Source organism: Octopus sinensis, linkage group LG2 (assembly GCF_006345805.1).
Source record: "Octopus sinensis linkage group LG2, ASM634580v1, whole genome shotgun sequence".
Taxonomy (NCBI): domain Eukaryota; kingdom Metazoa; phylum Mollusca; class Cephalopoda; order Octopoda; family Octopodidae; genus Octopus; species Octopus sinensis.
Window position 1 is genome coordinate 60,371,908 of NC_042998.1, and position 25,601 is coordinate 60,397,508.

General features: G+C 35.8%; 1 protein-coding gene across 1 annotated transcript in view; it reads right to left on the minus strand.

The window, feature by feature from the left end:
• The window catches only part of LOC115224735 (advillin-like), a 186,841-nt gene extending 161,977 nt beyond the window's left edge, over positions 1 to 24,864 (minus strand). Inside the window, exon 1 of the mRNA XM_036513518.1 lies at positions 24,684 to 24,864. Coding sequence (XP_036369411.1) covers positions 24,684 to 24,708 — 25 coding nt within the window. The 5' untranslated portion in view covers positions 24,709 to 24,864. The remainder of the gene's footprint in view (positions 1 to 24,683) is intronic.
• Positions 24,865 to 25,601: the final 737 nt, after the last annotated feature.

Sequence of the window (25,601 nt, forward strand, 5' to 3'; positions counted from 1 at the left end):
CTCCTTGCTTTACTCCATTTTCCACAGCAAAAGATTCAGAGAGCCTACCACCAAAATTAACTCTAGCTTTCATATCTTGATGCAAAGTCCTGACCATGTTCACAAATTTTTCTGGGCAACCTATTTTCCTTAGAATTAGCCACAGAGCATTTCGATTAGCAGTATCGAATTCTTTGCTCAAATCAACAAACAATGGTATAGAGCAAGATTCTGTTCAATGCACTTTTCTTGTAATTGTCTGATAGTAACGATATAATCAGCTGTGCTCCTGGAGGAACGAAATCCACACTGAGACTCAGACACTATATGTGGAAGTATGAAGGTATTTAAACGTTCTAACAAAATGCGGGCAAGTACCTTTCCAACCACAGACAAAAGCAAAATTCCACGAAAATTACCGCACCGATTCTTTGGCCCCGATTTATACAAGGAGACTAAAATAGCATCAATCCAGTCTTGAGCACTTTCTCAGTTCTCCAACAGTGACAAATCAATATATTTAAGAATTCAAACATTTTGTAACTCCCATATTTCAAGACTTCTGCACAAATTCCATCAGACCCTGGAAACTTATTGTTATTCAGCTTATTCACAGCTAAATAAATGTCATTTAGACTTGGTTCAAATGCCATATGTTCTATAACTGAAAGGTGTTCAATTTTTACTATTGTCCTCATGTTCAACGGATGATGGTCTATTCAAAAGTGCAGAGAAATGTTCTACCCAACGCTTATGAATAGAAACGGTGTCAGTCAGAAGAAAACATCCATTTGCTGTTCTCACTGGAGCTATTGAGGAAGATTTTGAGCCATATATCGCCTTAACATAAGAGTACAAACCCTTGATAATTTAAAGTTTGTAACATTTAAATTTTGGGGTACCTTAAGGACTAGACTGTCGATTTTTAGGCATTATCGAAAAAATCTATTTTTCCACGCACTAGATGATGGTCAATCCAGGTCTCTGCCCCTCTCATGGCCCGAACGCTAGAAACGTCTTTCTTATAACGTTTCCTGATCAAAATATAATCTATGAGATGCTTAGACCTTGGGTGCATCCAGGTGGTTTTTTTTTTTTTTCTGCTTATACAGAGTGTTGGTGACAACCAGATTGTTCTCAGTACAAAACGCCAAAAGAGCTACTCCATTTTTATTGTATTTTCCAATCCCAGGTCGACCTAAAACAGGCCATGAAACATAGTCCTTTCCAACTCTTGCATTGAAATCTCCCAATATGACCAGCTTGTCAGAAATTGGTACTTTCCTCAATAATCTTGCCAAATCGTCATAAAACTGTCCTAGATCGTCATAACTCTGTCCTAGATCGTCATAAAACTGTCCATCAGAATGGGACATTGTTGGTGCATAAATACTGACAACGGTAAGAAACCTACCTTTTGTCAGTTTAATACGGCATGACATGATCCGTTCAGATATACCACTTGGAAGCTCTGCAATGGCGGATACTAATGTATTCTTGAGAATAAATCCAACACCAGATTCTCTACGCTGACCCTTAGGTAGGCCTCTCCAAAAGCTAGTATATCCATAAGTAGGGTCATTTACTTGATCCTCCCCAGAGAGATGAGTTTCAGAGAGCGCAACTATATCAAGGGAATATTTCTCGAGCTCACATGCAATAAGTGCAGTACGCTTTTCTGGTCTCTTTTTGAAATTATCATCAAGAAGTGTGCGCACATTCCAACAGTCAAAATTCAAAGGATGTTTATTTTTACTTTTTCTTGAAGATTCTTTGACCACAGTGGCAGGATGATGGCCGGGCCGAACCTGTGATACACTGGAACACCTGCCGTGCCAGATCTGTTCCCCTGACATTCCCTGGACTTTTTGCCATTTACTGAATCTGTTTGAGACATTTTAGAGTAAGTTAGAAGTGAATTTTTAGGTTTCTGCCAACCAACCAATTGAATGATTTTACTAAGATTTGGAGTACAGGAAGTACCTGTGCAGATGAATAATTTTCAGTGGGTGTAGCTTGCACTGTACTACCCCTACCTATGGGCCCAAGAAAACTTTCGCCGGTGTGACATGAAAATTGACAAAACCATGAACTTCCAAGGCCTCAGGTTTTATTTCGAAGATTTCCTTCTCTTAAGTAGATTACCAACTAAGGTTAAAGAGCTTCTACCTGCCCAGGAGGTAAGCTATGCATTCTAGACACCAAACCGTAACTCAGACCCTCTATAAAGTGATCAAATATAATTCAGGTGACCGACGCTCTTGAGTGCTGCTAGTAACATGTAATCCAGTACAACCTGTCGCATGGTCGGGTCGTCGGCGACTAAACTGGCAACCCCACCAGGCTTGCTTTGTGAGGAGGATGCTGTTGGACACCCTGTGGGACGAATAATAAGACCTGTCAAAGGGCGGATGAACTCCTGAACAGTCAACGGCCATCCAACAAAAGGTCTGTAAATATGTATATATCTTTTTTATGTGTATATATGTATAATTTTACTTTATATATTTATTATTATTTATTTTCTTTCAATTTCATATCTTTTACTTTTCTTTATACAATATTATTTATATGTAATTCTTATTCACACATCGTACCTTTTTTTATTTTTTATGTTTATATATATATACAGGAGTATATATATATATATATATAGGCACAGGAGTAGCTGTGTGGTAAGTAGCTCGGTAACCAACCACATAGTTCCGGGTTCAGTCCCACTGCGTGGCATCTTGGGCAAGTGTCTTCTGCTATAGCCCCGGGCCGACCAATGCCTTGTGAGTGGATTTGGTAGACAGAAACTGAAAGAAGCCTGTTGTATATATGTATATATATGTGTGTGTGTGTGTGTATGTGTTTGTTTGTCTGTGTTTTTCCACCTAGCATCGCTTGACAACCGATGCTGGTGTGTTTGCGTCCCCGTCACTTAGCGGTTCGGCAGAAGAGACCGATAGAATAAGTATTGGGCTTACAAAGAATAAGTCCTGGGGTAGATTTGCTCGACTAAAGGCGGTGCTCCAGCATGGCCACAGTCAAAGGACTGAAACAAGTAAAAGAGTAAAAGAGTAAAAGAGTATACCATTTTTTTACTTTTATATATATATATATATATATATATATATATATATATATATATATATTATATATATATATATATATATATATATATATATATTTATATTTATTGCATATATTATACATTTTTATATTTATATATAATTCTTATTTACATTTGCAAATCATATATGTACCTTTCTTTCTTTATGAATAAATATATATATATTATATATATAAAGGGCATTATTACTCATAAATGCCACACGCTAGGAGGGACTCTTACAGTCAAAACTACTAAAATAAATAAACACATCGGGGTTTATTAATAAATTATAAATTATTATTTCTTAATTAAATGATAATTTATTGATTACCTCTCTATTTTCTCGTCTTTGATATATATATATATATATATATATATATATATATATATATAGATATATATATATATATATATATATATATATATATATATATATATATATTACGAAGATGTATTTGCATGTCAAGTGACCTGGTCTGAAATCGTGTGAAGGATCGAAAACCATTGCAGCGTGGAAGGTGTTTATAAGCCATTTAAGAAACACAAAAACCGTTAGATTCACTTCAACATTTAAATTGAATTTGACAAAATATGTTCGTCGCTTTGAGACCGCGACCTGTTCACTGACAAAATTCCGTGCTGCATCTGAGAAAGTAACAGTTAGTTCATGATGTATATGTACGTATGTATGTGTGTGTATGTATGTATGTATGTATGTATGTATGTATACATACACACACACATACGTACATATATACACACACACACATATATGTATGTGCACATACATAAATACATACAAATATACGTACATACATATATATACATACACATACACACACACATACATATGTACATATATATCATGAACTAACTGCTACCTTCTCAGATGCAGCATTAAATTTTGTCAGTGAACAGGTCGCGGTTTCAAAGCGACGAACATGTTTTGGCAAATTAAATTTAAATGTTGAATTGAATCTAACCGTTTTTGTGTTTCTTAAATGGCTTATAAACACCTTCCACGCTGCAATTGTTCATATATATATATATATATATATATATATATATTTTCTCTCCTTATTTCTCTCCGTGTTTCTTTTCTGTATATCTTTCTGTTGAAGAGCGTAGGCTCGAAACATAAAAGACTTGTTTTATTTATATTCCTGAGCGCCATACTAATACAATTGTTTGTTTGTACTCCACCTGCCTTCGTCTTTTGTTTATTTTCATAAAGCTTCCCGTTATATATATATATATATATATATATATATTATATATATATAAACATTAATGTAGATAGCTAGGTGCAATATTTGTGAGTGTGAGTTTGTAGGAACGTACATATATAGGAACGTACGTATACAGTAAATAAATGTATAGATGCGTAAAACCTTTCTTTCTTAGTTTTTCTTACTTCTGTTGGGCATGATCGTTTTACTGGCAAATTCTACCTTCGACAAGACTATACAATATGATACTTTACAATGAAGGTTTTGCATAAATAGAAAGTGCTTTGACTATTACTTCTCACAATTAGAGGAATTTTAGTCGTCTTTCGATAGCTTTTATTTTTTATTTGCTTCAGTCATTAGACTGCAGCCATGCTGGGATGAATTTTAGTCGACCGAATCGACTCCTGTACTTTTTTGAAGCTGGTACTTGTGCTATTGGTCTCTTTTGCCGCTCAGTTACTTAATACAACAATACTGGTTGTCAAGCGGTGGTGGGGGACGAAAAATTACACGCGCACACACACACGTAGGAATGTGTAGATTTTATTCACATCCAAATTGAGAGCCGGCATCTAAACCAGTTTGAGAGATAATACAGTATCCACCAGGAAAACCTATCTATTTTATACTCTCCCCTTCTCTTTTTTCTCTCTCTTTCTCTCACTCTCTCCCTCATATACATACATACATACATACATACACACACACATACATACATACATACATACATACATACATACATACATACATACACACACACACATACATACATACATACATATACATACATACATACATACATACATACATACATACATACATACATATACGACGGGCTTCTTCCATTTTACGTCTACCAAATCTGCTTGCACGTTCGGCCCGAAGATCTTGAAGACACTAGCGCAACGTGCGAGGTTAGGAAGCAAATTTCCTACCACACAGCCACACCTTCGCCTATATCTATAAAGTTCATTTAAACGTCCCTTATAGTCTAACCTCTGTTTACCTCTTGCAATAATACGACATATTTCCTTGTGATAATGATTACTCGTAAATATTGGCCTTATCAAAAGTTTTTGGCGTTTAGAGAAAAAAGTATGTATTCTTTTCTATATAACTCCACAACAATCTAACAAGAAGATAATTAGCATTTTGTCGACCGGCAAGAAAGAGCAGCCACATTCCCACTGCCTTAGACAAAAAGAACAAATTACATATTATATACCACAGTGAAGTTTGCCTGAGAGAAATAGTATGGTTACGGTTTGAATATTTTTAACAATAGGTTTTCTCAATCATGGTTGATCTTGTAATATCAGCAATGCCATCGCTACCACCAACAACAACAGCAACATACCATAGGACCGTACGGTTGTAAAAATGCTCTTAGCAAATATCTTTTGTCGTTTGACCTTCTAAATATACCTCACCCATTGTATATCAAATCCCATCCCACCCTTCTCTAAAAGGAATGACTTTTTAATAAAGATTTTCCCAGATATTCAGAAAAAGATGGGTTCGTCGCATCTGGAACGCCTTGGACAATGTGTTTGTTCCGTTAGAGTTGCTATGTAGCTAAACAACTGCAACTGCAATGACAGCGGCTGCTAAATGTTAATGCTTAACTTTAGCATGATTCAACAATTATTAGACCAATATCATACATTTGAGCGTTTGGTTTCTTCTAACTTAATATAACCGGAATATTGAGTCATTTCTTTGCCGTTATTTAATCATAGTTTACTCAATTATCTACATGAATGGAGGTAATAACTCTTTGATATCCTAATATCTAGTTTCTCTCGGCTCTTCATTAGTAATTTAAACCATGATTGCCTTGTTATTCACATAAACATTTTCAATGTATGGATTGAAAGCATTTAACAGAGCTATACGGCCGCTATATCGACGACTGTGAACAGCTCTCCTATTTCATCTCTTTCGTTTCTCACTTCTACCCTTCTCTCCAATTCACATCTACCATCTCTGATACTCCATAAACTTCCTCGATATCTCTCTCCCTTGATCCCCTCACCCACTCTCTCGCCACCTCAACCTTCTTTAAACCTACGGACTCCCACCTCTACCTTAACCTTTTCTCTTCCCATCCCTCCAACACCCAACGGGCCATCCTTTACTCCCTGTTCCTCCGCCTCCGACGCCTGTGCAGCCGGGACCCAATACCTGGCCCGCTTGTTCATGCGTCGCGGATACCCTTTCACCCTTATTCAAACGTCCTTTACTTGCGCTTGTCAAATCGATCGTACCACCACCTTCTCTCCTTCCCCACACCGATCTCCAACCACATCCCCTTTCCCCCTCCTTTTCCACCACTCCCCCCTACTCCTCCGTCGGAAGATCTTTCAGGCCTTTATATATAAATCGAAACAATTTTACGGTTTTACGTGTGTCACCAAGAGCATTAAAAAAGAAAATTCCTCCGCTTTTTTTCTCTGACTGACGAAATAATTTTGTCATATGCACAGCGTTGTTCTGGAAGAAGTTTAGATTCATGTTTATTCTGTGATGTCATAATTTGTCTCTCTTGCTATTAGTTAAATCACTAATTTGACAAGTTTGTTTTTCGCAGTCCAGAGCCAGAAGCTTGCAAATTTTTACCTCTCGTGGCCAAAACTTCCAATCACTGCTTGGTTAACAATTTTTTCACAGAACTGAATATTGATATCTGGGTTTGCCTATTGAATTGCATATTCTAAATCCTCAACAATATCCTCACGATGTTTTATCCAAAGCTGTAGGGGACTGCCAAGTTGACACATGTTCAGTATAATTGCAAAAACGTCACGGAGTTTCCTTGGAGAATCTGATACTGATGCTCGGGTCAATGCAAGGTCCCAATGCTCATCATTTTCTTAAAAACCTTGCAGATAGCATGCTTCCCTGTAAGTTTCACACACACGACTATTTACCCTCCTCGAATCTTGGAATGATCTGGGGCCATGTACTTCATGCAAAAGGAGTTGTAAGTAGTCGCATCACTCACTCTCTCTCTCTCTCTCTCTCTCTCTCACACACACACACACATACATGCATAACTGTATACAAACGTGCATACAAAAATACACGTAGCATGTGTGACTGACTACAAATACAGAGCTAAACACGGCGCGTAAAAACTAAATACATAAATAAATTTTACGGAAATTAGCGAAGTGTGTGGGTTCAAGCGAAAGAATGCCCATATTATTTTTGATGTTCTATGTTGAATTGCAAAATTCTAATGTAATATTTGTGCAATCAAACCTAGAGTGTGTGTGCGTGAGAGAGAGATAGAGAGAGGGGAGAGACAGAGAGAAAGAGAGATGAGAGAACATTGCAAACAATGAACAAAATAAACATGAAATGAAAAATCGTATAAATAAAAGCTCGTTAAAAACTATCTTGTACTGAATATTTAGATTTGTGAACTTGTGAATATTTTTTCGGTAATTTATCGTAGATGTCTGCAAATAGTGAATTAAAACTTGAAATGAAAACATTAAAATAGAAAGTGAAATATTTGGCTTACTCTGCTAAGGACATATGTAAACCACCGAATAACCTATACTACAGGATACTCCTCAAGCCAGTTGAAGACTACACTATATCTCTGTACTTCTGAACGTTACAATTTTATTCAAAGATGCGTAAAAACCCTCCTACGGTTAAAGATATGGCCTCTTTTGGGGCAGACTTCCTTGGTTAGTGGCTTTAAGGATAGATTAATATATTACCCGCCTAATAATCCGTTCTACTAAAGGCACAAGGTCTAAAATTTGTGGGGAAGGCGATAGTCGATCCCATCGATCCCAGTACTTGACTGGCCCTTAATCTATCGACTCCGAAAGGATGAAAGGCAAAGTCGACCACGGCGGAATTTGAACTCAGAACGTAACGGCAGACGAAATGCCGCTAAGCATTTTGTCCGGCATGCTAAAGATTCTGCCAGTTCGCCGCCTTGTATAACCCATCGAATAATAACAAGAATAATAACGATAGACCTAAGAATAGACTTAGGAAAATAATTTAGTTCGCCAACCACCACCACCCTCTTTTTCCCTTAATGTAAAAACTAACATAGGTAAAAGAGTCCCGTCTCTCTCTCCTACAGACAGGAATCTTTTAGCTATCGGATAAAGATTTTTTAACGAATCTTTATCCCACATACCTCCTCTTGTTTTGCTTAGTCCATTTTGTCTTTCTGTGGTATCTATGCTTATGTGTACATGCGTTTGCACTTGTGCTTCGGTGTGTGTGCGTGTGTGCTTTCTATGAGTTTAGCATGTGTGTTTCGTGTGCATGTTTATGAGTTTGCTTACTATACCGTACCCGTGTCTTTTATTTAGTTATTTTATTCGTTTATTTACTTGTTTGTACTCTTTTCTTTTTCATTCCGTCTTTAGTATATGTATGTGTGTCCTTTGGTGCATATACGGGTTTATGTACTATACTGTTTGTATTTGTGTGTGATTCTTTTTCACTCAATCTTTAATCATCAGGTCGTGCAGTGTGGTGGAGTGGAGGAGTGTTGTTATTCCATTCATGTTTTCTGTTGAGGCTCGTTCTGTCTATTACTATATGTGTGGCCTCCGTAATTTGTGTCGAGTCTGTTCTATGTATTGATAATACCTTAAAACCTATGTTATTAACCGAGCCTCCGTATTCTAATTGAGCATGTTGGTTGAGAACTGACGAGCTTTTCTCCTCCTTGAGTCCCCGCCAGAACAAGAGGAGACATGTGCGATAAAGAGTCGCTGAAGATGTCACAGGATGTGTGACGAAAGGGTTTTGACAAATAAACAAGAATAATAATAATGATAATAATAAAGCTGAAGTAAAGGGCAAACATATAGTGCATGTGTTTAATTGGAAAAATATGACCATTCCCAAATATAACAATATATATATACGCGCGTACATATATATGTATGTATACACACATACGTATATATATATATGTGCATACATATATATGTATATATATATGTGTGTGTGTTTGTGTGTGTGTGTGTGTGTGTGTGTGTGTGTGGTGTGTGTGTGTGTGTGTGAATGTGCGTGTGTGTATGCAAATGCATAGGAATGTCAGCCTTTGGATAAATTAACGCAATTACATAAATCAACTAAATGCACATATCTGCTCAATCAAAGGACACTAGGACATTTATCCAGCAGAAACACGTGTCAGATTGGAATTTGGTGAAATTCCAATTTGGTGAATTTGGTGAATACTTTAATAAATAACTTCTGAAGATGTGTGCTTCTCCGTTCTTCTTTATGATGTCTTGATGTTATACTCTGCTTACTGTTTAAATCCCAATGAAGTGAATCAGTGTCATTTGTTACATTAAACAATTCTGAATGTTCCCTATCATTTGATGGGGTTAGCCAGATCTAGATTGTATCAGAGTAGTCATTACGTACTAACCATTTTTCAAATCCCTATTCTTTCACTTTATGTGTGTGTGTATGTGTGGTGGGGGAGGTGCCAGCCAGTTGGGATCCTAAATTTAGGGGGGTTTTTTTATCATAATAGGCAATGATAACATTTGGCCCTCGTTCGACGAATGAGAACTAATGTTAATCCCGACTATAATCCTCCTACATAATTCTCTTCTGTTCTTAAAAATTCGATTACAAATTTAGGAATTTAAGTACATATGTATAGATCTGACAGCTGGATATATATGTATGAATGGTTCTGTATCTTTGATATTACATTTCTGCATCTTTTCATTATCTCTTATACATTTTTTTTGTGTTTGTGTCCCTTCGCATAAAGATATTAATACATACGCTTACTTCAGATACTTACCCATGGGAACAATGTGTATAGGGCTCACATTCCGCCCTATATCTCCAATTTTGAATTACGGTTACAAATAACTATCCCCCTTCAAACTAGATATATCTAAAGGCCATTCGAATCTTTCATTTCATTCAAAGTTACGATCGACCAGAGATTGTCGTTTTTTTTTGGGGGGGGGGGGATGTAATAAACCGTACGTGAGTGTATGTATACGTGTGTGTATGTGGTGTGTATGACTCTGACAGATGTACAACAAAGAGGAACCTGATAACCTGGTGCTTCATAAATTAAACAAGTACAGGTATATCAAATAATATACAATATACTTTCTGGGTTTATCAAAATTATCTCTGCCTCTAAAAAGTGTCATAATTATTAAATCGCAATTACGATCAAGTCCATTTGAGTAGGGTAGGCCATAAATATGTTCTACATTTTCCCCTCTTTAGTATAAGTCTAAATGCCTTGGCTACAGGGAATAAGGTCGGACAGTTGTCGTGCTGATAACGATTATTAAGCCAGAAACAACTGTCCTCGTATCTCCCGGCGATAAGCCTGTCTTTTGCTTTAATGACATCTCAGCTTTGTAAAATTGTAGATGATAGTGTTGTTGTTGTTGTTGTTCTTAGTGGTGGTGGTAGTGGTGGTGGTGGTGAGGCTGATGATGACAACGGCGACAACAATGATGATAATGAGGCTGACGGTTATCAGTCACAGTAACTTATCAACATCAACTTCGGTCAACGAGTTATTCAAGGTTTGAAAGAGGATTAACCTTAAATCTCTGCGTCAATAAACATTAATTCATACATCTAACACACGTCACTATTTGAATCACTCATTCCTATTTAAGAAACGCCTGTGGTGTTAGTGATGACGACGATGATGATGATGGTGGTGGTGGTGATGATGATGATGATCCTCATCATCAGAGTGGTTGTGGTGATGGACATGCTGGTGGTGGTGGTGGTGGTAGTGGTGAAGACAACGACGGTGCTGTTTACAACAGGTTTCATAGAAGCAGTGGAAGTTATGATACTGGTAGTAGTAGTAGTAGTAGTATAGTAGTAGTAGTAGTAGTAGTAGTAGTAGTAGTAGTAGTAGTAGTAGTAGTACCACCACCACTACCAGCAACAGTAGCAGGAATAATTATCTTAGTGGATTCGCCCACCATTATATTTTTCTTTTTATTGTCTATTATGTTCAACATTTTCTTACCTTCACCACCCCCACTATCACAACTACTACCACCACCACCACAACCACTACAGCCAAAACTCACAACCACCACTATCACTATCATTATCACCACCACTATCACAAGCACTACCACCTTCATAACAACGTGGGAGATTTACATTTACTTGAATATTTCAATGAGAGCAGTGAGCATGGAAAACATCAAGTTACGTCCTTTTACATTCTTAGTTGAAATTCAGCCCGAGTTCGACTTTGCCCACAAATGCTTAAGATCGACAAAATAGGTAGCAATAATCGTGTATGGTACCACAATAGATACCATACACGATTTTTGATTCAATCGATCAATGAAATGTAATTCAGTCCCCAATATTTGGCCAGTGTATAACGTCAGAATTCAATTAAAATATTTATTTGAATTAAGTTTATGAATATATGTTGCAAGATTCCTGATGTGAAACCGTGTGTTGAAACAGATATTCTTGTATTTCGGGATGGTCATTTGCTTTAGGGTTGTTTTTAGTCTCTTTCAACCCACCCACCCACCCACCCAATAAACACACGCACTATGTATTCGTTCTTCGCTCGTTTATTACTGTTCTTATCTTAACTCATGCCCATTGTCTGGAAATCTTTCGTCACTCGTCTGTGACCTCTTCAGCGATACTTTCCGTCCTCGTGCGTGCTCTTGCTCCGCTTAGTCCAATATCTAATAGACTAAGAATATTAGAAATACACAATATTTGAATTAAATAGCCCAGCAATTTGCTCTTGTATATATATATATATAATATATATATATATATATATATATATATATATATTATATATATATATATATATATATATATATATATATATATATATATATATACATACATACATACATACATACATACATACATACATACATACATACATACATACATACATACATACACCCATGTATATAAAGAACTAGCAGCACAGCCCGGCGTTGCCCGAGTATGTAAGAAACTGTGTCGATAAGCAATACCCTTTACCTTTTTACCCTTTTTTGTACTCATTGAACCGTTATTTTGTAAAATCATGGTCGGTCTCGAAGTGATATGGTTTTGTCAATTTCTCCCAATACTTGTTAACTGCATTGACAAAAGGTCGTTAGTTTGACATTTAATGCAAACTTGATGTCCAACATCGGTGACATTTAATGCAAACTTGATGTCCAACATCGGTGTAGGGAAAATCTATGTGAACTCTCAAAAAATATCGCAGAAAAATCGGTTTGTTATGTGTGCCACATATGATGTAATTAACCGATTTTTTCCAGTAATAACGTATCATATTGGAATCAAAAGGGCCATATAGCTCCTTGGAGCAGACATGATGCTCGCTGTGAATTTCAAAAAGAATTTCTGCCAATTTGTTAAAGATATTAAACAGCATAATTTTATCGATTTTTTCTGATGGTAAGGTATTGCATGGAAAACTAACGTCAGAATTAAGTTCCTTAGGGTAACATTAAGCTTCACCATGAGTTTGGTGAAATTCGATTGCAAGTTGCAAAAACTACAACGGAAAATGTGTTGCATATGATAAGCTTAGATTCTCGACTCCATGTCGAATTTATCGATTTTTTCCAGAACTGGGGGAACTTTTCAAAATTTTCGCTGCGTTAGTTTTGAATTATGACATTGGGCTATGTGTGTGTCAAGTTTCATCAGAATCGGTTGAAAGCCGTGGTCAGGGTGAGGGTACAACCTGACAGACACACAGACAGACACACAGACAGACAAACTGCCTTTTATATATAGAGAGATAAAGAATGCAAACCTCCTTCGGTCACGAATGACTATGGGATTGCACCTAGAAAGCTCCGCAAAATTACCACAAGACTGTTACTCAGAGTTTCGCGTTCCTGTTCATCGAACATTTGTGATGAAACGGGAACGTGAAACTCTGAGTAACAGTCTTGGGGTAATTTTGTAGCTTTAATAAAAGCATATTATTCTACTCTTGACATTATTCGAGTACTAGTTTTTCCTCTTTGTTTTGTACCTATGTGCTCACGTGTGTATGTGTATTATATATATGTATATATTTCGGGATGGTCTTTTTTTCCCTTTTGCCAAACACACGCACTACATATTCGTTCTTCATTTCAGATTTATTAGTATTCTTATTTTATGTCCTTTGTCTGGAAATCTTTCGTCATAGATCCGGTGATCTCTTCAGTGACTCTCTATTCCACGTGTCTCCTCTTGGCTGCAGTCTAATGACTGATGCAAGGAAAATAGATAAAAGTATATGTATATATATATATATATATATATTTCTTTGCTACCCACAAGGGGCTAAACACAGAGGAGACAAACAAGGACAGACAAACGGATTAAGTTGATTACATCGACCCCAGTGCGTAACTGGTACTTAATTTATCGACCCCGGAAGGATGAAAGGCAAAGTCGACCTCGGCGGAATTTGAACTCGGAACGTAACGGCAGACGAAATACGGCAACGCATTTCGCCCGGCGTGCTAACGTTTCTGCCAGCTCGCCTATATATGTATAGGGTCCTATACATATAAGTGAGACTAATGCATCTGAGCATGGAGTCGCAGAAATACCCTTGGTTGGTGTCAGGGCACTCAATAAAACCAGCGGGAGTGAAGGCCCCCTAGATGTTCTCACGGCATCCTTCTAAGGGAGGCACATTTTGACGTAAAACCTGCAATTTCGTGTGACTAGTGGTCATCCGGCTTCGGCCTTTCAATAGATACTAATCACAGAAACTCGGGAATTGATATTTGAACAGTATAACTGTTAGCACTAGACTGTGACCTCGTTTGCCATTCCGTCTACTGAAAGTGGAACAATTGATGATAGATAAATGAAGTTTGTGAACCGATTCCTTAAAGTCGAATGTAGTTGTTGTTTAACCCCAGATCACTCCTGATTGATCAGCACAATGAACGTAGTCGTACCTTCTGTAACAAGTTCTTAGCCATTCTTTGTATATACGAGGGGATGCTGAAAAGTTCCTGGATTTAAGGGTGTCGCGAAAGGCTTGGTTGGAGGCCCAACCTTCCGAGTTCTTTTACAGGGCTTAGAAAAACTAAAGGACCCCTGCAATAAGTGTATGAATCTGAAAGGAGAATATGTTGCATAAAATCATAATTAACTGGTTTTTCTGTATTTTCTTTTACCCAAAGCGAGGAAATTTTAAGCATCCCCTCGTATATATTATGTATACATGTCTGTATGTATGTATGTGTTACACATTCATATCTGTGTATACGTGCATCCCCACTCTTGGCACTATTTTGTAGTGAATAGTACAAACTGTGTGTAAAGTATATAATGTATTACTACGCTGAACGTCGTCGTCCGTGTAACAAGTAAAGATAATAAACACGTAAACAATAACAATGGTTTTCATTTGGTTGTCTTTCCCATTAGAACCCAAACTACACATAACAGTATGTATGTATATTAATGTCTGTTCTTTGTACACTTATAATAAAAACAATTTTATATTGATCTGATGGGTTACTCTATATTTTTCTAATATACAAATAGGCTTCCTTTTGCCATATTCACTCCCAAGGCTTTGGTCATTGTGAGGTTATAGTAAAGAGAAAAACTTGCCCAAAGTATTACTCTGTGAACTTGAACTCAAAACCACGTGGTTGAGAAGCGAACGTCTTAAGCACACAGCCATGACCTACGCCATTTAAAGTTGCCTGTACAACTTATAGTAAACTTAATAGTTTTCACCAGCTAATCTCCTTTACACATAACCTTACTCTGATCAACACTCTCCATTTCCACTCAACCTATTTCTTATCTCTAGACGCAGTCGTTGTTCATATATATTTGTATCCGCTTATCGACCTTGCACTGATCGGTCGCTGAAATGAGTTGTCCGTTTGGCTGTTTGCTAATTCCAATTCAAATGTTTTTATGTCAACTTGTCAGACACATCCGAAAGAGTGACAACACCAATTCTTCTATAGTCTAAACAATAATAAATCTTGCAAGCGAACAAACTGAATTATTTTTTATTCAGGTTTCGACTGGTCAAGAAAACAACAACTAATAGCACATGATGAAAGATATCCTCTAATTACCATTCATTATCAGATGTTCAATAATAGATTGATAGATAGACATACAAATAGATAGACAGACAGACAAACAGATAGATAGATAGATACATAGATAGATAGATAGATAGATAGATAGATAGATAGATAGATAGATAGATAGATAGATAGATAGATAGATGATAGATAGATAGATGGATGGATGGATGGATAGATAGATAGAAAGACAGACAGACAGACAGACAGACAGATAGATAGATAGATAGATAGATAGATAGATAGATAGATAGATAGATAGATAGATAATAGATAGATAGATAGATAGATAGATAGATAGATAGATAGATAGATAGATAGATAGATAGATAGATAGATAGATTGGACCTGTATGTGTGCATTTTTAGAAGAGATGACTATGTAATAATTGAAGTAGAAGAAAGATCAATATCATACATGAACTTGTGTTTGTTTATGATATGACAATAAGTGAGTTGTGTGTGTTATTTAATTTATCTAACGTTTCGTTGATGTTCGGTTTCAGATGCACGGTGAGCTTTCTTTCTCGGTCGCTGATCTGCAAGCCGTGCGCTTGTCTCGTCGTCCTTTTCTGATGCATGTAGAAACTAATTATTGAACAATGGAAAAGAGGTAAAAGCTACAGGAAAATATCAGAGACCCTTTGTATTCCATTTTCTACCATATCTTCATTTATTCAAAGATATAAAAAAATCGGGAACTGTTGAAAACAGAATAAGATCCGGTGCACTATGCAAGATTTCTCCTAGATCTTTAAGAAAAATGAAGCAACTAAGGAATTTATATTCAATTATAAATATTTAGGGGTGAAAAAAGTATTCGTACTGAACATAAATAACTGATAATTCTGATTTAATACTTCGTAGCATAACCATTATTCAGTTCCACTTCAACCAATTTCTTCTTGTGGTTCTTAACCAATGACTTGCATGTTTCTTTAGGAATTTTTTCCCATTCTTCTTGACAAATTTTCTTCAAATCTGCAATGCACGGTGGGGCTCTTGAATGAATTTTAATTTTCAAATAATGCCACAAATTTTCAATGGGGTTCAAGTCAGGTGACTGGCCTGGCCATTCTAATAATTTTATATTGTGGTCGACAATCCATTTTTTGATAGACTTCGCCATGTGCTTAGGATCGTTATCCTGTTGTAAAACCCACCCTTCACATAGCTGGAGCTTTTCTACAGTCCCATAAATTATTGTTCAAAATATTTTGGTACATCTCTGCATTCATTCTACCATCAATCACATGTAAACTGCTAGTACCATTTGCAGAGAAACACCCCCACACCATGATGTTGCCACCTCCATACTTTACTGTAGGAATTGTGTTTTTCGGAGAATAGGCGGTACCATCTTTCCTTCAAACATGGCTATGCGAATTTCGTCCAAACAATTCAATTTTCGACTCGTCTGTCCATAGAACATTTTCCCAGAATGTATCAGATTTATCTTTATGTTCATTAACAAATTTTAAACGGGCATCTCTATGCCTTTTAGTCAACAGCGGAGTTTTTCTAGGAGAGCGTAATTTCAGTTCATTCTTAATGAAGTTCATTGCTGATTGTTCGTAGTGTAACACTAGTCCCTGAAGCTAACAAATCTTCTTGTAACTCCTTTCTGGTGATCATTGCGTTTTTGTTTTGTTTTTTTCGATTCTTCGCTTCATTTTTCTTAAAGATCTAGGAGAAATCTTGCATAGTGCACCGGATCTTATTCTGTTTTCAACAGTTCCCGATTTTTTTATATCTTTGAATAAATGAAGATATGGTAGAAAATGGAATACAAAGGGTCTCTGATATTTTCCTGTAGCTTTTACCTCTTTTCCACTGTTCAATAATTAAGTTTTTCACTGAATTTGTGAGTTCTTTACTTTTCGTCATTATTACGATACTGCTTTATGTTGTCACAGTGCTGAATGAAGAAGCTAGCGTTTTGACACTTAAAAATGACAACTGATAAGATTATTGGAACAAACGAGAAAGTTCTAGTAAAAAAAATAATTTTAACAGTATTTTATGGCATAGAAAATCATAAATTTATTCTGTACGAATACTTTTTTCACCCCTAAATATTTATAATTATATATAAATTAGTACGTTTATATATTTGTTGTGCAAGATTTTTTATGTGAAGTCGTGTGTTGAAACAGATATTGTTATATTTCGGAATGGTCATTTTGCCAGTTTAGCCAATAAAAACACACGCACTATATATTTGGTGACGGTTAGTAAGGAGAGACACAAATAAGAAAGAAGAAAACAAAGGACCACTGATGCGGTCACAGGAGTGTGACGAAAGAACTCTGGCCGAAATAAGATTAAGATTAATATAAAAAATAAATAACACTGAAGCAAAGTAACACCAAATATATAGTGCGTGTGTTTTTATTGGCTAAACTGGCAAAAATGACCATTCCGAAATATAACAATATATATAAATTCATTAGTTACTATAATTTATTAGTTTCTTTTGCATATTCTTAGTTCATGCATGTGTATGCAACTATAGTATTGGTATATCCCATTTATGTTCATTTGAAATTAAATAAATAAAGAATTTTGACATGTACGAATATTTATTTTCCCCCCACTGTATATCGAGTACGTGGGCCTTTGTGGTCTGGTCGTCGACTAATCTGGTTTGTAATTTGTTTTGTTATTAAAGTATGACAAGCTTCGACGTTGACATTAGGGGACGGATTTGTCTGTTTAGGGTCAATTTTTTGATAAAACACTGTCACTGAGTTCTCTGCATGTAAACATTGCTCGTATCGTAGCTTCTTAAGACTAACAGATTTGTATTCGTGTGTATTTTTTTATAGTTTTATCTCCGAGCATAGTTTTTAGTTTTTTTTTTAAACTTATGAATGGTTCACTCTGTCTGTGTTAGTTCGAAAAATCGAAAAATAAAAAAGAAAAAAGAAAGAAAAGTTTTGGTTTTGGTTTTTGCTTCGTTTGTGACACGTGATCTCATATGCGTGAATGTGTGTCCTGTTAATTTCACGTAGTTACGTAAACATTTAGATGTATGTGTAGTCCTATGGTTATCAAAATGTATGTATGATTGTGTAGACATCGAGTGTAAGCGCAATTACTCAATGTATGAACTTACTGTTTTGTTCCATTTCTATTTTATAATTTGTGAACTTTCCGATGTTGACTTCGTGTGTGTTTTGCACATGCTTCACTGATACATCGTGCATAGGAGAAACTGTGCTTTGTATGGCAGTAAAATTTCGGGGGTTTTTTTCGTTACAAGACCGCTTCCTTCAAGTCTTCCACTGGTTACTTTATCTAATTCCATCGATGTTATTGGATTAGATTTGTTTTTGAATGGGGAGCACGGTGTAGCACGTCCATGTTGTTATTATTATTATTATCATAATTATTATTATTCAGGCCACTGCCTGGAATCGAACTCAGAACCTTGGGGTTAGTAGCCCGCACTCTTAACCACTACGCAATATGCACGTGGGCACATGGCGTAGAGGTGAAGAGCGCGGGCTACTAACCCCAAGATTCCGAGTTGATTCCAGGCAGTGACCTGAATAATAATAATAATAATAATAATAATAATAATAATAATAATAATAATAATAATAATAATATTGTTATTATTATTTTACCCCAGTGTCACTTTGATGGCATGCACTGCTCTCTCACTCAACAATAATAATAATAATAATAATAACTTCGAAAAATACCTTAGGAATGAGAATGTAGGTTCGAAATTTCCCCAAGACACCTGATGAAGGGTGGAGGGTATATCAGCCGAACCGTTGTGTTAACAAAAAACATGATGAGGACAAATATCTGTCTAACGTAAATAATGTATATATGCACACACACACAGATATATATATATATGCGCATATATATATATATACATATACATACATATATATGTGTGTGTGTGTGTGTGTGTATGTATGTATGTATGTATGTATGTATGTATGTATGTATGTATGTATGCATGTATGTATGCACCGTAACTGATAGTAATTCTAATTTATTTATTGTTTAATTAACATTCGTGTCTTGTTTTTCTCTTTATTTTAACTCCATTTCAATAACCATTAATTCATGGGTTTAATAAGCAGTAGGTTAATGTCTGTTTAATTTCAATTTCGTAATGACAGAAAGCGAATGCTTTAAGCAGCTATTAGTTTTTGTTCCACATTGTTTATCTACGCTTACTTTATATGTAGTTGTTGACTGGAAAAGTCCGTATTTGTCTTGTGTGATGAGTTTCATTCAATCACAAATACAGCTTTTTGTTATGTTGCTACGTGTAGAAATCTCAGCAGCGTTTACATATACGTTTTAACTATATTTACAACATCCTGCTGTATGGTATGTTACCTAACTGATTCAGCTATGCTAGAGGAATTTTTTGCGCTGAACTCATTAGTAATTAAGTTAATGTTTAATTAGTGCTAGTATTAGCGTAATGCAAACTTTTTGCATAATATGTTTTTATTTAATTATCATTTAATTTCGTTTAACTGATATCAGTAATGTTTCAATGAGTGTATATTCCTTATAATTGTGTGTACCGTAGCAACTTTTAAATGCTAATGGCTTTGAGTTGTGGATGGGTTATACGCCTTGACTTTCCCTTTTCTAGTTGGTTCGAAAAGACGCTTATATCATTTGTTGTTGGGACAATGTTGTCTCACAACTTTGTGTAATTATGAGCTATCAGTGGGAACCGTGAATATTTCACGGAATTAATGGTAACCTTATTGGATTATTTCTGAAAACTTTATCTAAAAAACCTGAAAGTGTAGCGTGCGTTGTGTCTGTATCAAAAGATGGTGAAGAAAAGTGGAATACGATGATTACTTAATGCACTTTATATATTTTATGCACAATTTTATAGACTTAACACACAGCAATGTCGCTCTTTCTCTCACTCTTCGTCCTACCCTCTTTTGCTATCTCCTTTTTCTTCCGCCCTTCTCCTTTTTCTTCCGCCCTTCGCCTTTCCCTTCAAATAATCACATGAAAGCGTTACAGACGTTCTAAGTAACGGAGGAATAAAACTTAGTTTTAAAAAATTACACATTTCACTCACCACCACCACCTCTCTTTCCCCCCTTCAACTAATCGCGTGGAAGCGTTACGGACGGACTAAGTAACGGAGGAACAAGCAGAATTATTATAAGATGTGTCTTTTGTTTTGTATTTTGAATTTTCTAAGCAGTCTTGAAATATTTTTGTTACAGTTAACACCGATGGAATGAATGTTACTGTTCCGTGTCGAAACCATAATGATTTTCAACAGACTAGCTGATTATGGGATTTTAATGTGTACTTAGGACGTTTTTTTTTTTTCTTATTGTGATATCTATGTATTGTACTTGATGGCATGTAAGACGCACCTTAGTCTTAAATAAAAATGCCTCAAAAAAATCACCTCGGGCGTTATATGTGAAGTTCGATATTCCATAAGCTTTAATGCACAAAACCTTTTATTGGGATACATCTAAGATACGAGTGAGTCTATAATACCATCAGATACGGTAGTTGTTTGCACGTTTCCCTTTTTGGTTTGTTCTTTTGTGTAGTTTTATATTTTCTAGCATTACGATGTTATTCCTCATTGTAGTTCTGTAGAGTACTTCAGCTGCCTGGTATGGACCTTGGTCTGGTTGAATTGTTTCTATTGTATTTTATATAATTTTACGGCTAAGGGATTATAAGGGTCTTATACCTAATTGGATCTAGATGTCAGGGTCTTAATTTGTTATTAGTGTCAGTTCGTCAGGAATTTAGCGGTAACAGGATTTATCAGGTTAGGTATGAAGTAGTAATTACGTTATAGTGAATCTGGGACGTACACATACACACATATATACATATACAAACATATATGTATACACACCCAAACGCGTAAAACACTCGCACGAACACGCACGCAGACACACAAACACACACATATGTGTGTGTGTGTATACATATATGGATATATGTATCTTTCTCCCACCATGTGTGTGTGTTTGTGAGTGTGTTTGTGTGTGTAGAGAGAGAGAGAGAGAAAGTAGGTTTAGTTGGAACACAAAACACATTTCACTACAAAATCGTGTATTTTCAACACATGATTTATAAGTTTATAAAGCTACTACATCATCTCTTTTAAGAGTTTGTGTGTGTGTGTGTATGTGTGTTGTGTGTGTGTGTGTGTGTGTGTGTGTGTGTGTGTGTGTGTGTGTGTGTGTGTGTGTGTGTGTCACCCTCCCTCCTTTTTCTGTGTACAACAAGCTCAGCAAACACGTTCACCAGAGGTTTAGAGAAATTCCTGAAAAAGTCATTTTTGTAATCCAAATGAGGTAATTTTAAACTAGTTATAGGTCATAATTATAGGACAACACAAGCATTATGCTTACTTGATTTCAATATTCAATCCCAATGATGGATTTTATCAAGTAACTTTATCTATTAACAGATGTCATTTCAGTTTGTCGCTTATAAATGCGTTTATTTGGTCCATAACACATCCTTGTATGCAAATACAAAGACGTGTATTGGCTTGTAAGCCAATAGATCAGCAAGAATCGCAAGTTTTTATTGACGATATCAAGTACTCCTGAAGTTGCGCGTGAATACGAGGTTCTCACGTTCGTGTGGGCATGCTTCAGCTTTATCTGGCATTATGAATTTAGGATAGAAAAAAATCTTTGCTCAGAGCTGGTTTCAAGCTTTTGTTAAATACTGTTAGTTACCCTCATCAGCATGGTTCATTTCATTAAACACTTTCAAAATTCACAATTACTTAGTCTCCCCGGACCTTGCATTTGAAGAATCACCGTATTCCTGTTCACGTGTTTCTTGCGAAGTTGAAGCGACCATTTCTTTCCTGCACTTTCATTCTATACTCAGGTAAATCGACAGACATATTCAAATACCAAATTCCTGACCTCATATTGGGTATAAATGCTACTACATATGCTAGTGTTCTTTTATGATATTTTGGGTTAGTTGGCACATGTTCTAACTATCCCTATTCATTATGTCCCGACTAACCCGCCGAAACAGTGCCGTGTACACTACACAATTTGGAAAATCTAAAATATTTCCTTTGCCATTCTATTGTATTTGACAGCACATAAGACGAACTTTTTCTCTAAAAACAAAAATGTATCAAAAGCAGTCAATCCAAATCCTGTGTGCCAAGTTTTATACGATGCATTCTGCTTTGTTTTTTCTTCTTGTAAGTTTTATTCCTGTACTCTTGTAAGACGTCTCCACTGTTGTTATTTCTTGCTTTTCACTCAGCTGAACTGCTAACTTACTTTTATATACAACAATTTTTTCTGTCATAGCTAAGGTACTCTTTGTAATGTACTGCTAGATTGCTTTGAATATCAAATGTTTTAATACACTAAAACCTTTTCCTGAATATGAGCTGCTGAAATTGGGGTGTGTCTAATATACTCGTGCGTCTTCTATGCCCTGAGATACGATTATTTCTATTGAAAAATCAAAGCATACAAGTGTTCATTTCTAACTACGGTATTTATTGAACAAACTTAATATTTCAAACAAATTAATAGTTTATTGAAGATGGGAAATATACAGAAAGGTATTTGTATGCTTGGACAAAATTCTGCATCGACTTCATACTTATATGAATGAAAGGTAGCGTAAGAGTCCCTCAAAAGATAGCAGCAGTCTTAACCAGGTTCTTAGTTTCTGCTGACAGAAGGGTATTTTAACTTACCTACTCTCCAACTAACACCAGTTTCTCCTATGCATAAACATAGATTGAAAGGTAGATAAATAGATAGATTTATGTGATTGCATTTATGTACGGATGTATGTCATTATTCAGATTTATTTCAAGATTTCTTGCCAATAGAGAAAAAGTCAGTTTCCAACTTAGATCCAAGGCTACTTCGTTGGAATTTCAACGACATCAACAGGTTATTTTTGCATGCATTTGTGTATATGCGTGGTTTGTACGTACTATGTACGTATGTATGTGCAAATTTATATGTTTTATGTATGTATTCTCATGCATATAGTTACATATCTAGACATGCTCATATATATTTAAATGATAAACTTTTGGAAAGTTTTACAGATTTTTTCACTTTCAGTGATGGATTGGATCTGTAATCTTCGAATTAGCTTTCTCCTTTCTGGTTTTGAGAAGCGTAATTTCTAAAGATTGGGATTTAGGCAGTGTGTTACATATCCCAGGCCCCCAATAATTACATGCGTAAACCTCAACTTGTAATCTGGATAGAGTAACTGCAGATTTCTCAATAGATCAGCATAGGTATTCTCTTTTTCACTGATCTCCAGCTTTATGCTAACATCTGCTGGGCAGCTGATTTCCACAACTGCGCAGTTTCTCTTCTCTATCCCAAATCAGATCTGTTGTGCTTACATTTTATTGAAGTTTTTAGTGGTACATTCCATCAGTACTCCTTTTTATTAGGAGTGACTATGGCTTCTACCATGTATGTATGCATGCATGTATGTATGCATGCATGTATGTATGTATGCATGCATTCATGTATGCTTGCATGCATGTATGCAAGCATGTATGTATGTATGTATGCATGCATGTATGTATGCATACATGTATGTATGTATGCATGCATGTATATATGTATGTTTGTATGTATGCATACATGATCTATGCATGCATGTATAACCTATGCATGATGTACGCATGTATGTATGCATGCATGTATGTATATATGTATGTATGTATGTATGTACGTATGTATGTATGTATACATGTATGTATGTATGTATACATGTATGTATGTATGTATGTATGTATGTATGTATGTATGTATGTATGTATGTATGTATGTATGTATGCATGTATGTATGCATGGATGCATGTATGTATGCATGCATGTATGTTTTTATGTGTATTTTTATGTATGTATGCATGTATGTATGACACAAGAGTATGAATAAGAAGGGAAACAAAGAGAATAATCACTACTAAAATTTATATATTATATTTTTATTCGAAGTTGAAATTTCGCAAATTGTTATTACGAACAATAGCATTAAGCTAACAGAATAATTCTATCTAAAATCGGATATGAAAAACTCAGAGAAACGTTCTAATAAAGATCTTTGTATGTCTGAGCGACACATTTGTTTGGGCGAGCGTTTGTGTGAACGAATGTTTTTGTAAGCGCGCGTATGAGAGGTGGTGCATGGTTCTGTGCTTGTGTGAACGAAGATAAAAAGTATAAAATTTGAAACGTACCTATGAAACGATAGCAGTCATTCATTTTGACAAAATTGAATCAAAGAATGTGAATGGTAGAGACTAAAAGTAATGATAAATCCTTTTGAAAGATAGAGTAAACGTTTCGGAGAAGTGCTGTCCGAGAGTGAAACAATCCAAATTGGTTTCTGTGAGACTATTTAACAATTTTAGTCGGAGTGTTTTGTGTTTTGTCTATTTTTTTTATCGAGCGGGGTGGAGTGGGGTGGGGGTCAAAACGAAAAAGTGAAAGCTAATGAAACTGATCCAGGAGTAATTATCAATTAATCTTCTATTTTCAATGATGAGCCAGAAGCCACAGATTAAGCTGTACTAATCTGGTCTTTACATAGAGATTTGCAGATTTTGTTAATCTATGAAATAATAACACTGAATAGAGATAAATATAAACGTTCTGTTGACTTGGAAATAATTTTTTTTATATTTCTTGTTTTTATTTTCCATTTTCTTCCTTCTGATTAGCACAATTGGAGAATAGTTGCATGTATATATACACGCTCGCATTCATATACACATACACGCACGTACATAAACAAAGACATATATGTACTTACAGATGCATATGTGTATAAATATACATACATTTGCACATATACATAGACATGCAAATGCATACAAACATACGTATATATACATACATACATGCAAACACACGTACATACACACATATAGTCGATTCAAATAAACAAACAGTTCAAATAAACGAATAAAAAGACGAAAAATACATACGTGATGACGTGCACAAGAAATGAATTAGCTTGACACTCGGTGAAAGGAGAGAGCTTGACATTTCGAACATGGCTCTTCGTCGGAAAGACGGGGGAAAGTCCAAAGATGGAAAATAAATCGCCAATGGCACACGTGTAGTTACATTGCTGAAGTCGGTATCATCATCAT